Source organism: Camellia sinensis, chromosome 8, assembly GCF_055761805.1.
Source record: "Camellia sinensis isolate YWXY chromosome 8, ASM5576180v1, whole genome shotgun sequence".
NCBI lineage: Eukaryota > Viridiplantae > Streptophyta > Magnoliopsida > Ericales > Theaceae > Camellia > Camellia sinensis.
Window position 1 is genome coordinate 40,511,144 of NC_138968.1, and position 15,775 is coordinate 40,526,918.

The following is a 15,775-nucleotide window of genomic DNA, read 5'->3' on the forward strand; positions in this document are numbered from 1 at the left end:
GCTGACAGCATGAACTCTAAATAGAAGAGAGCATGAAAGGGATTGGCTGCCATGTCTGCCAAGCTTGATGGTGCAGTAACATAGTAAGCAAGACCACCAACTGGGATAGACTGGCCTGAGGAACAAACATCAATGACTGGAATATGAACAATAGGGTCACACATTAGAGGTGTGAATGGTAGGATCTGGGGTGAACTTGATCTAGATAGTGGCAACCTGACCAGTGGCTCAGGCAGCAAAGTAGGAAAATCCAGAGGGGGGAGATCAGACACATTAAGAGGTGATATTGGTGTCAACACACTAGAAGACCTTGTAGCTGGTAGTAAAGAAGAAAGTGGAGGTAAAGATAGTGATTCAGTGAATGACATAGGCAGTTGTGGAGGTTTTACTGTGTATTGAAAAATTGATGCCATAGGAGGGCACCAACAATAATAGGGAGAAAAAAGGGATGAGCCCATTGAAGGTTCTTGAGATCCTGGGCATAAAAAGGGTGGTGTACCAGACTTGCCAAGTGATTCCAACAAATTTGGAGAGAATAAGCCCATTCCAGTAGCTTCTGGATGTTTATCCTTTCCAGAAAGATTTGAACCAGATGCATCCATGGGGCTTACTGGTGAAGAAGCAACAGACAGGTTATCAACAACTGAAAATTGGATGTCCCCACGTCTCCTCAGCTTTTCTCGGGTAACACTTTTCAAGGAAGTTGAGTTTCTGAGAAGGTAGCAGATTATGTTGCTGAAAATCTGGGAAAGAACATTGTGAAAGCACTTGAATTTGTCAGAGACGAAGAAGATCAGTTAGAAGCAGCCATACATAGCGGCTATTTGGACACTGATAAGGAATTTCTTAGTCAGGGAGTAAATGGAGGAGCATGTGCAGCAAGTGTACTGTTTAGAGATGGAAATCTATATGTAGCGAAAATACTGTTTAGAGATGGAATAGGTAGAGGTCCGGCGGGCGGCCAAGGCGAGGCTGCCGCCCGCCGGTGAAGCAAAATGAGTAGGTTGTTAACCTTGCTCTGATACCATGTTAGAAATATTGATAGAGAGAGAAAGAGAATAAATTGTATTATTGATGGATATCTTGATGTATTACAAGATTGATAAATTACAATTCCTATACAATCTATATATAGAAGAAAATGTGGTAGTAGGTGTAGTGGAGGTGATAGTGGGTTAGGTGAAGTGGAGTGTGTAGTGGAGTAGGTGTAGTGGAGGTGATAGTGGGTTAGGTGAAGTGGAGTGTGTGGTGAAGTGGAGGTAGGTGAAGTGGAGTGTGTAGTGGAGTAGGTGAGGTGGTAGTGGTGTAGTGGGTTAGGTTTAGTGGAGTAGGTGAAGTGGAGGTGGTAGTGGTGTAGTGGGTTAGGTTTAGTGGAGTAGGTTTAAGTGGGTGAAGTAGGTGATAGGTTTTAACAATTTATGTATTATTGATTGATATATGTGTAGATACTATTGATATCTATTACAATGATTCATGATTCCTATATATAGAAGAGGGTGAGTATGTAGTAGGTAAGGAGTAGGTGAAGTGGAGGTGGTAGTGGTGTAGTGGGTTAGGTTTAGTGGAGTAGGTGAGGTGGTAGTGGTGTAGTGGGTTAGGTTTAGTGGAGTAGGTTTAAGTGGGAAAGTAGGTGATAGGTTTTAACAGCCCCCCGCAAACTCAAGGGGGATAGGAACTAGCCAACTTGAGTTTGGAGAGAGTAACAAAACAAGAAAATAGACGAATACATAAAAGAAAAGATGATAGGAGACACTGTATGGTCGTGTCAGACCGATGGTGAAGACACTGTATGGTGGTGTCATAACGTTGTAGAGGACACTGGATGGTTGTGTCAGACCGATGTAGAAGACAGTTTATGGGGTCATGTCGGACCGTTGTAGCAGACAATGTTGTGATAGTTGTTGTGACAGTTTACGGAGTCTTGCTGGACCCTTGTAGAAACTAACCGAAATCAATGTCGGGACAGTTTACAGAGTCTTGTTGGACCCATGAAGGAGCTAACCGGAATCAATGTCTCAATGTCGGGACAGTTTACAGAGTCTTGTCGGACCCTTGAAGGAGCTAACCGGAATCAATGTCGGAACAGTTTACAGAGTCTTGTCGGACCCTTAAAGGAGCTAACCGGAATCAATGTCGGGACAGTTTACAGAGTCTTGTCGGACCCATAAAGGAGCTAACCGGAATCAATGTCGGGACAGTTTACAGAGTCTTGTCGGATCCCTAAAAAGTCGCACCCTCAAAAGGTGTGCCCAATCTGTCAAAAAGCGTGCCATCAAAAGGCGTGCCCAATCCATAAAAAGGCGTGCCATCAAAAGGCGAGCCCAAGTCATAAAAAGATGTGCCGGACATGATGGCGAGGCACGTGAGTGCCTTGGCTGGCGCGCCCGTTTGTCGTCTGGCGTCATGTGGCGCGCGATACGCGTGGCTGCCTCGCTATTTAACCAAGGTTGATGCTGAGGCTGAGGCAGACAAAAAACTTCTGAAAATCCTCTGAAAGAACTCTTCCGTTGCTGAGAGAGAAACTCTGTAATACTCTGTAACCAACCCGTCTCTGAAACACTCAGCAACATGGCCTCTTCTTCCCGTTCAGCTACCCAGAATATGGCCTCTTCATCCCGTGGTCTACTCACTCTCTTTCCCGACCTCAACGAGTCAACAAGAGAGATAACTGGTGCGGAGGCCCGTGAACCTCAACCAAACACCTCTGGTTTTGCTCCGTTGAACTTTCCGATGCGGTCGGTGGAGCAAAGAATGGCAGTGCAGTCGGATGTGGAGGCCAATCAGTATACATTGAAGTCATGTGTGGAAACCATGACTGCGGTTACAAATTTGTCGAACCGGCTGCAGAGTAGGACAAATGAGGTGCAGCAGTTAAACGCCCAACTGGCTCTGCTCCAACGCATGTATAAGGATGCACGAGCAGAGTTAAGTGTGCTAAAGGCGGAAAATAAGGAGCTGAAGCGGAAGGCCACCGTGATGTTCCGATTTGGAGGTCCACCGTATGCTGTAGTGGAGGAGCAGGGAGGAGGCAACTTGCTTGGTGGTCTAGGAAGCACGGAGGCAACACCGGCAAGGACCACCCAGGACGGAGGCAAGAAGAAAAGACCGGCGGCTGAGTAGAGAAGAAAAATCCCACTGTGGGTGTGGTAGTTTTGTTTTTGTTTGTGTGGGTTTTTTTTTTTTTTTTTTTTTTTTTTGATGTAAAAGTGTGATCGGGGTTGATCCCCTGATATGAATAAAATGACAAGGTTGTGGAATGTTGTTGGTGTTATTTTGTGGTGTTGTTTTGTTTAATAAGAAAAATAAAATAAAAGAAAATAATGGATAAAGAAAATAGAGAAAAATATTTGTGGATGGGTGATAAGAAAAACAGCAGTGTGATTTTTTTTTTTTTTTTTTTTGGTGGAATATAAAATAAATAATAATAAGAGAATGGAAAACGGGTGATGCTTACTAACAAGGGATAGGGAAAATATATTATAATGAAATATATATATATATTAAAATAAAAGAAAAGGGTGAAAGAACGTGGATGAAATAAATTAAGAGAAATGAGAGATATGATTAAAGTGGATTTGAAAGTGGGAAAAGATGAGAGAGAGGGAGATAGAGTGGGTGCATGATGATGATGTTGGGTCCATGGAGAGAGAGAGAGAGAGAGGGATGTCCAAGAAGCTTGTGCTTTTGATAGTTACACATTACCCAAGCTGTATGTGAAGATGCATGTTACTGTCTTACACTTCTGCAGGCTTGGTATTCTTTGTGGGGCACTTGCAACACGTGACATTGAAAATTGTATTCGAAAATGATGACATCTCCAACATGAAACGTCTTGGAAGCAGCCCAGGCCTTGTAATCAATATTCCCAATGATGGTTCAACCAGCGGAGTCCCCAACCTTGTACACTGCTGCCATTGAAACGTTCAAGCCAGCAAACATGGCTACCAACAACAGAGCCACAGCTCTACACCCCACACCCAAATCCATGGCTAAAAGAGAGAGAGCAAATCGGGAAAAAAAAAAAACAGCAGTGACGAGCAGAAAAGCAGCGCCAGAAACGCCAACGACGACGACGAGTAAGAGTACAACCACAGATATGTGAGAGGCGAGGTGAACGACGATAGAGGCTAGACGATGATGCGGGTGCCGCCGCCGACATAGCGGAGGAGGGGTGTAAGAAAATGTTGAAGAAGTCAAGGTATGTGTAGAAAATAAGCGGACTAGGTTGAGGTCCGGCGGGCGGCCAAGGCGAGGTTGCCGCCCGCCGGTGAAGCGAGAAATACTAAGGTCTTAACCTTGCTCTGATACCATGTAAAAATTTATGTATTATTGATTGATATATGTGTAGATACTATTGATATCTATTACAATGATTCATGATTCCTATATATAGAAGAGGGTGAGTGTGTAGTAGGTAAGGAGTAGGTGAAGTGGAGGTGGTAGTGGTGTAGTGGGTTAGGTTTAGTGGAGTAGGTGAGGTGGTAGTGGTGTAGTGGGTTAGGTTTAGTGGAGTAGGTTTAAGTGGGGAAGTAGGTGATAGGTTTTAACAGAACCCAAACATCAGAATGTATTAATAAGAAAGGAACTGAACTTTTATTAAAGCTGGGAGCAAAAGAAACTCTATGTTGTTTTCCAAGCTGACAAGACTCACAAAGAAATTCAGACACATTATTGTTTGAAAAAATAGATAGAAATAAATGCTTAAGTAAATAAAAAAAAGGATACCCAAGACGCTGATGCCACAGCCATATATCATCGGTGGTAGTAGGACTCGTGGTGGAAGAATGAGCAAGCTTGTCCGGTTAATCCAGGAAGTAAAGACCATTTTCTGCACTACCACTGTCAATCGTCTTCCTCGTGACAAGGTCCTAAAAAAGACAATGATCAGGAAAAAATGTCATTACAATTCAAATCCTTTATAAGACAACTCAATAATAGCAGGTTAACAGAAACATTGGGAACATGGAGAATAGAATAGAGGTAAAGTAGGAGTGACATGGACTAAACCTTTCCCAGAAATAGAAAAAACAGTACCATTTACAATCCTAACTTTGTCCTGACCTTAAGAGGGCTTATAGGCAGAGAAAAGATCAGAGGAGCCAGACATATGATCTGAGGCACCAGAATAATAATCTAGGGCAAAGACTTATGAGACAGGAAAACACAAGGAGAAGAGACTAAGTTACCTGAGCGGACAAATGACAAGGAAGATGTACTGAGAGTAGTAGAAGACCGGCGGTCCAGCAAGTGACACAGAACATCCTCAAGCTCATGAGTAGGCATGCCAGAGAGACCATCAGAAGTCTGGCCAACGGAAGCAGAAGTAGAATCAAGTGTATCAACGACACTAGACTGATGAGCCCGTGGATAGAAGCCACATCCTCGAGACTGGCCTGACCGACCTCCTTTAGAACCAGACCGATCACCTCGACCCCCGGATGGAGTCCCATGAAGCTTCCAACACGTCTCACGAGTATGCCGTGGCTTCTTACAGTAATCATAGAATACAGACTCCTTAGCGGCAGACGGAGGGATGAGAGTCAAGCTGAGGCCATCTCTAGAGGTAGACAATAATGCTAAGCGGTCAGTAGAGACAGGGGACATCATAGCAGACTGGCAACTCTCCTCATTCTGTACATAGGCAAATGCCTCCTGAAGTGAAGGAAGAATATCCATACTCAGAACCCAACTCCGAATCGGATCATACTCCACATTGAGACCGGCCAAAAACTTGAAGACCCTTTCCTGTGCAATGAACTTCCTGTACCCGATTGAATCAGTAGTGCAAACAAGTTTATAATCCTGCAGGTGATCAAGGCATTTCCAGCCATTGGTGAGGAAGGTTAAGTATTGAAGAACCGTCTGCTCCCCCTGAATAAAGCTCTCAATAACTCAAATGCTTGTGAGAAATTCCCTTTGCGGGAATAGGTGGTAGCCATAACATCCCAAACATCCTGGGTAGTCTCCATAGATAAGTAGCCCTCGCCAATATCTGGTACCATCGAATGAATAAGCCAACCTATAATCAAAGAATTAGAAATCTCCCATTAGTCAGAACCTGGGTCAGTTGTGCTGGATGCCTGTATCCTACCATCTACATACCCCAACTTCCCTCTGCTCTTCAAAAACATAGTCAAACTCTGTGATCACACAAGACAGTTCTGACTATTAAATAGAGAGGTAGTGATTTTAAGACTAGGGTTGGGGTTCTCAGTCATAGTAGTAGGTATAGGGAAACTCTCACTCTTAGGTGTTTGAGAAATAGTGGACACACCGATGGAATTTGTCATAAGACACTGTACTACTGAATCCTCAACAAAACTAGTGCCAATCACAAACCCAAAAAGTTGAGGAATACAAACACAATGACTACTAAGAAAATTAAAGACTTAAAAAACTCATCAACCTTTTTTTTTCTTTACTGCACTTTTTTTTCTCTTTTTTTTTTATTAAATTGAAAGGAAAACGAGGCAGAGGTGAGTTGAATACAGACCACAAACAGAGATTCCAAGTCACGAAGAGAACTCAACAATACATTATCACGAAGACAACAAATGGTCGACAAGGACAGACACACCCAGTCAGGACTGCCTAGGGCTCTCCCAACCTAGTTGGCTACTGCCGTCAGGCCTCCTGGCCTTAACTCGTCGGTGACACACCCAGTTGGGGCTGCCTAGGGCTCTTCCAGCCCAGTCAGCCACTGCCGTCAGGCCTCCTGACCTTAGCTTCGTCGGCGAGTGACGATGGTCCTAAGGGTGTGACAGTGGAAGATGACTGTGTGGTGGCTCTGTGGTGGCTCCGGTGGGTATTGTAGGGGTAGAGGAACTTAGGTTTTAGGGTTAGGCTCTAATACCATGTTATTTTTAGAGAATACCAAGATTAGGAAATGATTATGATATCATCCCCTATTTATATTAATGAAGTTAATAATTACAAGTGAGCCCTAAGACATAGAATAATCACAAAATAATAACCCAAATAATAATATACTAACAGTGATTATATAATGATTCAACAGCTAATTAGAAGTCATATCATGTGAATTACATAACGATTGACGAATTCATTAAGACTGAACATGAAAATTGTGGCAAATTAAAGGAACAAAGTTGCAACTGATTAAACTACAAGTTAACCAATGCAGAAGGTAAACACATACCAAAGTCAAGAAACCCAATACGACCGTCACGTAACAACCACAAATTGCCTGCATGAACATCTGCATGGAAGGTTTCACAGGCAAGCAAACTACCAAACCTGCACAAATTTCACACAGATTGAAATCTTACGGATTATGTACCAAATGTAATTTACATCAAAAGTCTCAAGTAAACAAACTGCAGATATAGCATTCAGCCCTACCATACGTTTAGGGCAGTTATAAGAGTGGCCTCTGGACTTGAAACAAGTGAGCTTATGGAGTCCAAGTCAGTAAGAGGAACTCCATAAAGCCTTTGCATTGTCAAAACTCGTCGGGTGCTGCACTGCTGATATACTTTCGGCGCTGTAGCCTGCCTTGTAAGTCCCATGGCTTCCAAATATCTCCTAAAGGACTCAATATTAACAGCCTCCTTATTGAAGTCAACTTCTTCAAGCATTGATTCCCTTATGTCTTGGACAATGCCAACCTACTTAAGAAATGAAAGTATTATGGCAAGAACTTCAAGCCACCATTATTTTAAAAGATAAAAGATATTGATGACAAAAATATTTAAATCCATTATTTCATGATCAAAAAATAAGTGAAGAAAGAACTAACTGAAATAATAATACCCTAATGAGCCATCACTCTTGTAGCCCATAATTTGAGAAAGTCAGGTATGAGGAAGGGTTCTGGCCAGCATCAGTAGAGTAGGGTTCAAGTATATTTCAAAGTTGTGACAGTTTTGTGTTTGTAGGTTTACAAAGGAGAAAATTGGTCTCAACTTGGCATCGCAGTCTTTTGCAGAAGATATTTTCTTTTACTGGGTCACTTAAGTAAACTATAGCAAGAATATTCTTCAAATCAATGAGAGATTTTCCAAGTTTTTCAAATCACTTAAAAGGTCTACATAATTTTCCAGCCAAGACAATTATACTAATCACTTGTTGAACAAATCTACATCATACCAAGGATGTACGGTTCAACTCAGGATTCAAGAACTCCAAAATGCGAGCAACAACATAGACAAAGTTCAGATCTGCCATTAATATATCTTCTATTCCGGGTTTCAAAACCTTGATCACTACATCCTCTTGGGAGCCTCTGAGCCTTGCACCATGAACCTGGAGATTACAATTTAAAATTCCATTCATTAACTATGCTTTACTCTCCCACAAATAAACCAGTGTAGAAAATAGAGTCAAAACAGTTCTAAACCTGTGCTATTGAGGCTGAGGCAATAGGTGTGGGATCAACATACTCGTAGATACTATCTAGTGGTCTCCCTAACTCCTCAAGCATGATTTTTTGGATCTCTTCAAAGGGAACTGCTGGAGTTCTGTCAAAACAATACTGAAATTCCTGGACATATTCCGGTGGAAATAATGTGGGTGCTGATGCTATGAACTGGAAATCCCAAGATAAATGAAGCATTAGTGGCAGATTAATTGAAAAAAGGAAAAATATTGTTAGTAGACCAAGACCCAAAAAAAAATTAAAAAAAAAATAACCGACTGATTTATTGATGGAATAAATTTGTTGTGTGAACCTAAGTAACATGAACTCTTTGAAATTTGTGAATCATTCATGTAAGACACTTGACACATTGGCAAGGGTATGAGATATGTGTCTGACATGTGTAGTTAGACATACACCCATCAAATATGTATAAATAATTGGTTTTATTATATATCTATGCATAAGACTCACACCGTATGCATAAAATATTTCATAGTAGTTTGTAAACACCATTTCATCTAAAAAACAAAACAAAACAAAATTTTCAAAATATAAAATCTGTGTCCTCGTATTTTTGGAAATGAGAATTAGATGAATGTGACATTTAAAATACCAACACCCGACACTTGTACTTGAGTCAACATAACGTAAGTGTGAACATTCAAAGTAGCAAAGCTAAACTTAAACAAAATGATTACACATTATTGCAACACTCTATCTGTATAAGTAAAACTGACAGCTTACAACTGAAAATCAAAGTATCAGACAAACAAAAGTTCACTTTTGTTTTCTATTTAAAGGTTTACCACTTTAAAGAAACCCAGAAAAGCAATGACCCTCAAACTTACCTGACCTAATTTGATATAGGTGGCGCCCATGCGTTCAAACAATTTCCTGAGGTAAACAGGGGATAATAACCCAAGCTGCATCTGAGTTGTTAATCCAGTGGATGAATTTGCTGACTACAGAAAATTAAAGGCTGTTACCACTTCTATCTAAATCGTATAGTTTTTGTATGAAAGAAAAACTATGTCAGAAGAAATGCAGATAAAAATGAACTGACACCATTAGCTAAGAGTTAGAACAATATATAAACAGAAATCGTAACACAATGCATGCATCCACAAATCAAGACCCATTACTCTATAAGCATCATATGGACATTATTCAATCAATAATTTCAATCACATGAAAGTAACTCCAGTTAGATGTGTTCATTTATTCATTGAGAAATTGGATAAGCTGTTGTGCATACAAGGTGAAATGTTAACTAATGCAAACATGTATATACTGGCAAATCAAGAAAGACAGTAGTTAACGTTGTTTCAAAATGATATAAAGTAGGCATTATCTTTAAATCAAATCTTTTGTTTCTGCCAATCCTAACAAAACCAACAGATAAATGAGAAGGCAACACTTTGACAACATAAAATAATGAAGATTTCATAACAAATTGCCAAAAGAAAAACTGAACTTCACTTACCTTTGATACATCTGCCAGCCACTCACTACCTACCCCAATAACTGCTTGAATACCTTGAGCTAGCCTTAGGGCTCCACGAGGACCTGTGTTAATTGATGTCTGTACAATATCCTCCACAAGTTTGGGCAAGTTTGCCATATTGTCTGCAGGAAATAATGGTTACTCAAAAGCTTCAAAATGGACCCATGCCTATAGAATTATCAAAAGAGTAGATATAAATATAGACCAACAACAGAGAAGGACTGGCAGCATGAAGCACTTGTATATCAAGTTCCACGTCACTTTTGACAGGTTTTTAACCAAGTTCCATAATGCCTGCTAAATGGTACAAGCACTGGCAAGGTAAGTCTTCGTTTCTTTTGTCCTTCTATTTTTAGGACATATTTTTAGCTAAACTCCTAATACCTGAAAATTTAAAAAGTTTTTATATTTCAAAAAAAAGTTCTGCAGGTCAAGACAGACTGAACAAATTTCTTATTCTGACAAAGCAGACATTATTAAACCATGATAATTAAAAACTAAGTAAAAGTGGTTGGTTGGTCAAGGGAAACACACACACGTTCACAATGGAGAAGTAATTGTTGAGAATATAAATAACTAAAGTTTCAAATACTCGAAAAATATGGTCATACAAATACAGGGTACTTACTTGGTATGAATACCCATATTGGGTATGTGATATGTCATGGATACAACTCAAATAAGACTCGGGTACAGCATGGGTACATTTTGGGTATTTTGTGGGTACGTTTGGGGCAAAAATGTAATTTTAAAAAAATACAAATATACCAGAACAATTATATTGTGCCTAGAGGGTATTTTTGCAATTATAAAAATACAACAAATACATATGCTTTGGTTTTTGGCCAATACAGAGAGATATGAAGGTCAGGGGCGGCCCAACCCTTTTGTAGGCCTAAGGTAAAAAATAGAAGTGAGGCTTTTCTTTAAAAATAATTGAGGTTTATTGACATTAATTATAGTTGTCAAATCGTGAATCGATATGGCCTTGTACCGAATCGTGAATCGAATCAAATAGTAAATCTTAAAGATTCAATCACCCTTTTCTAAATTACTTAGAAAAAATATATACACTTAGATATTAAATATATCTTATAAATATAACATATTTAGACTTAAATAATGAAAATGTTGTTTTAAATGATGATCACGTGGTTTAACAGATAAGAAGTTAACACAGGTTCTTATGTAAGATCACCATATTAACTTTTCTTTTTTTTAGATATTGTTTATCAACCATTCTTAATAAATAAAATAAAAAAGTAAACGAAAACGAACTCTCAATTTCCAAGTAATAATAACTTAATAACGATATTGATATTTCATAAGTATACATACTTTTACAAGGACCAATGACACAAATAAAAAATAATTAATTGAAATATTTTATTTTAAAACTTAAAATATTTTAAAAGGTATACATGCTTATTTAAAATAAAATAAAAAAAAAAAAAAACTTGTAGAACCATTGACTTTAACTAACCTCACCCATATAATACTAAATTATATTCATTTCAATAAAATAGTAATAGATAATTCATATTGCAAATTACTTTAATCTTAAATATCTTTAGAAAATACGGTTTTTTTTTTTTTTTTTTTTTGAATGTGAGAAGAAAAAGTTAAAAAACATGTTGGGTTTGACTAAATCTAATTAAATCTTATTAAAAAATCTTTGATCTCCCAAATAATAACAAATCATGTGCATATATTGTTATTTGCATATAACACACTATTAGAAGTTATATTATATCATTTTAACTAAAAAAAATGAAGAAAAAGATAAAATATGTTGGACATGATAGTTTTAGGGATTGCATCAATTGTAAAAAGTGAATAAAATTGTGAATCGATTATGAATCGTGAGATTTATTAGAGATTCACTTTCAAAATAGATTCACTCGTAGATTCATATCGATTTTGCAAAAATTGCAAATCGAATCGTGAATCGCATCTCGAATCGTAAGATTTTGATAATAGATTAACTAGTAATAATTTTTGTATCATTTTTTAAATTTTTTGTTGTATCTTTTTTGTGTAACTCTGCCGGAGTTGTTTAATAACTCTGCCGGTCCTAAGTCCGAATAAAGGAGGAGAGTTGTGTGTTAGGTAGCCGACAGCTAACGTGTAAAACAGCCTCTCAGATCCCTTATGACAATGAATCCTACTTTGAATCGATTAAATGCTACGTCGTTCCCCTTAAGTGATGCGTTGTGCCTGTAAATTTTTTGAATGAAATTGTATATTCAATTGATAAAAAATACAAAGGATACATATGATTATATAGTATTCCTAACCCTAAAACCAAAAAGGAAACAAATTACAATCTCACTACACTGCCATATATACATATATACACAATATTCTCACACTTCCGCTCAAACTCAAGGTATTTTAGCAGAAAACACTAAGAGTTTGCCAAGAAGAAATTGAAACCGGGCAGTGGTGTGAGTCTTGGTAAAGAAGTCAGCAAGTTGCAGAGCCGAAGAGATGAAAGGAAGAGAGATAGAGCTAGACTGCAGATGTTGACGAACGAAGTGACAATCAATCTCAATGTGCTTGGTCCGCTCATGGAAGACAGTGTTATGAGCAATTTGAATAGCACTGCGGTTGTCACAATAAAGAGAGGTTGGAAAAGACTGAGGGACGCCCAAGTCAGAGAGAAGACAACGAAATTAGACAACTTCAGCAGTAGCATGAGCCATAGCACGATACTCAGCTTCGGCAGTAAAGCGAGCAACAACAATTTGTTTCTTTCTTTTCCAAGAGATCAAGGAATCAACAAGAAACATACAGAAACCAGACGTGGACTTGCGATCAATAACATCACCAGCCCAATCAAAATCAGCATAGGCCACCAAATCCAGAGAGGAAGTACATAACAATTGCTGGAAATTTGTGTTCATGTATATAATATGATAGTGGTGTTGGTGGTAGATAGTGGCATGTATAGAATATGATAGTGGTGTTAGTGGTAGATAGTGGCATGTATATAATATGATAGTGGTAGATAGTGGTAATATATAATATGTAAGTGGCATATAATGGGTGCTGGAAATTTGTGTTAATGCATATAATAAGCTAGTGGCATATGATAATGGTGTTGGTGGTAGATAGTGGCATGTATAGAATATGATAGTGGTGTTGGTGGTAGATAGTGGCATGTATAGAATATGATAGTGATGTTGGTGGTAGATAGTGGCATGTATATAATATGATAGTGGTAGATAGTGGTAATATATAATATGTAAGTGGCATATAATGGGTTATAATGATGTTTGTAATATCTCCTATATAAGGAGTGTCATTTGGTCTTGTAAAATAAGAAGTTTTGAATATAACAGAAATATATTCCTTCTTCCTCATATTTTCGGAGTTCTTCTTCCTCATATTTTCTAAGTTGGTATCAGAGCTACAAAAAACACAGCAGCCCTAAAACCGTCATAGCCATGTCGGAAGTCACGTCCGAAACCACTTCAACCCCTGCCGCTGCCATTCCGGTGAAAACGTCAAACTCTCACTCTGTCCAAATCACCACCATCCGCCTAAATGGTGATAATTTTCTCCGCTGGTCACAATCTGTCCGGATGTATATCCGTGGGCAAGGAAAAATCGGTTACATCACTGGTGACAAGAAGGCTCCTGCTGCTAATGATCCGCTGTTCGACAGTTGGGACGCTGAAAACTCCATGGTTATGACATGGTTGGTCAATTCCATGGAGGAGGATATAAGCTCTAATTACATGTGCTATCCTACTGCACAAGAATTGTGGGATAATGTTAGTCAGATGTATTCTGACCTAGGAAATCAATCTCAAGTTTTCGAATTAACTTTGAAGTTGGGAGAGATTCGTCAAGGAGATGATTCCGTCACCAAATATTTCAATTCGTTGAAAAGGTTGTGGCAGGATCTTGACATCTTCAACACATACGAATGGAAATCGGTTGACGACTGCAACCACCACAAGAAAACTGTGGAAGACAGCCGTGTTTACAAGTTTCTTGCCGGCCTCAACATTGAGTTCGATGAAGTGCGAGGAAGAATTATTCGCAGACCTCCTCTCCCATCCATTGGCGAAGTATTTGCCGAAGTCAGAAGGGAAGAGAGCCGAAGGAGCGTCATGCTTAAGAAAAAAGGTACTGGTGAATCAATTGAAATTTCTGCTTTAATTAGCGATGCTGCGGCCAACAAGGCTGCAAATTACCAGCGCAGGTTTGATGATAAGCCACGGGTCTGGTGTGATTTTTGCAACAAGCCTCGCCATACACGCGAAACGTGTTGGAAGATCCATGGCAAACCTGTCAACTGGAAAAGCAGCAAACAAGGAGAGAAGAATCGTGGCTTTCCTACCGCTAATGAAGCCGATTCAGGTCCCTTCAACAAAGAGCAGATTGATCAACTCTTAAAGCTGATAAAATCCAACTCCTCATCCGGTACTCCTAGTGTTTTGTTGGCACAAACAGGTAGAAATCCTAAAGCCTTTTCTTGCCTAAACTTCTCTCCGTGGATCATAGATTTCGGTGCCTCCGATCACATGACTAGTTTTTCCCATTTATTTAGTACCTATTTCCCTTGTTCTGGTCATGACAAAATCAGAATAGCCGATGGTAGTTTTTCACCTATTGCAGGAAAATGATTTATTAAACTAACTGAGAAAATTAATCTCAATGCTGTTCTTCACGTCCCCAAGTTAGCCTGTAACCTTTTGTCTGTCAGTAAACTATCTAAGGATTCTAATTGTCGTGTTACATTTTTTGAATCCCATTGTGAATTTCAGGACCAGAACTCGGGGATGATGATTGGGCGTGCTAGGATGCTTGAAGGTCTTTACTACTTTGATGAAGTACCTGTTAGTAATAAAAAAGCTCAGAGCTTTAATAGTACTAGTTCAATCTCTGTTCGAGAAAAAATAATGCTATGGCACTATAGGCTAGGACATCCTAGTTTTCTTTATCTGAAACATTTATTTCCAGAATTATTTAAAGGGATTGATTGTTCTTCTTTTCATTGTGAAAGTTGCATTTTTGTAAAATTTCATCGCTCTACTTATTTGCCAAAACCTTACCAGGCTTCCAAACCTTTTTATTTGACTCATAGTGATGTTTGGGGCCCTTCTAAAATCACTACTCTTTCTGGTAAAAGATGGTTTGTTACATTTATTGATGACCATACCCGCTTATGTTGGATTTATTTGATGAATAAAAAATCTGACGTGAAAAATTTATTCACAAATTTTTACAATATGATTGAAAACCAATTTCAAACCAAAATTGGTATTTTACATTCTGATAATGGAACAGAATATTTCAATGAGCAGTTGGGTGAGTTTTTGGAAAAAAAAGGGATTTTTCATCAATCTACATGTCGGGATACCCCTCAACAAAATGGCATTGCAGAACGAAAAAATAAACATCTACTTGAAGTAGCACGTGCTATAATGTTTTACATGCATGTTCCTAAATATTTATGGGGTGAAGCAATTTTAGCAGCCTCTTATTTGATAAACAAGATGCCTACAAAGGTGTTAACATACAAAACACCTTTCGATTGTCTCAAAACTTTTTTTCCTGACACGAGGTTGTTTTCTGATTTACCCGCCAAAGTTTTTGGATGTACTGCCTATGTTCATGTTCCTAGTCAATTTCGTTCAAAACTTGACCCCCGTGCTATAAAATGTGTTTTTCTGGGTTATTCCTCAAACAAAAAGGGGTATAAGTGTTTCGATCCTCAAACCAAGAAATTTCATGTGAGTATGGATGTGTCATTTGTGGAAACAAAATCCTATTTCCCCAACACTTCTCTTCAGGGGGAGACAAGTGGAGTAGAAGACCGTTTTTGGGATATTTCTATCCCGCTCCCCAATGTCATTTATCCTACACAAAAACCACAT

The 15,775-nt window shown here is 38.8% G+C and overlaps 1 protein-coding gene across 3 annotated transcripts in view; it reads right to left on the minus strand.

Moving 5' to 3' along the window:
- LOC114257130 (Protein kinase superfamily protein) overlaps positions 1-15,775 on the minus strand; it is a 44,872-nt gene that overhangs the window by 11,421 nt on the left and 17,676 nt on the right. The window contains exons 3-10 of one of the 3 annotated variants that reach the window (XR_014337605.1): positions 9,864-10,006; positions 9,229-9,342; positions 8,360-8,548; positions 8,110-8,265; positions 7,363-7,628; positions 7,160-7,257; positions 5,187-6,019; positions 4,554-4,868 (exon numbers count right to left, since the gene is read on the minus strand). Coding sequence is in view for 2 of the 3 variants with exons in the window: in XM_028196892.2 (XP_028052693.2) it covers positions 7,160-7,257; positions 7,363-7,628; positions 8,110-8,265; positions 8,360-8,548; positions 9,229-9,342; positions 9,864-10,006 (966 nt within the window). In the remaining variant the exon portion in view is untranslated. The remainder of the gene's footprint in view (positions 1-4,553; positions 4,869-5,186; positions 6,020-7,159; positions 7,258-7,362; positions 7,629-8,109; positions 8,266-8,359; positions 8,549-9,228; positions 9,343-9,863; positions 10,007-15,775) is intronic. The other 2 variants (XM_028196892.2, XM_028196894.2) reach the window with 2 other exon arrangements.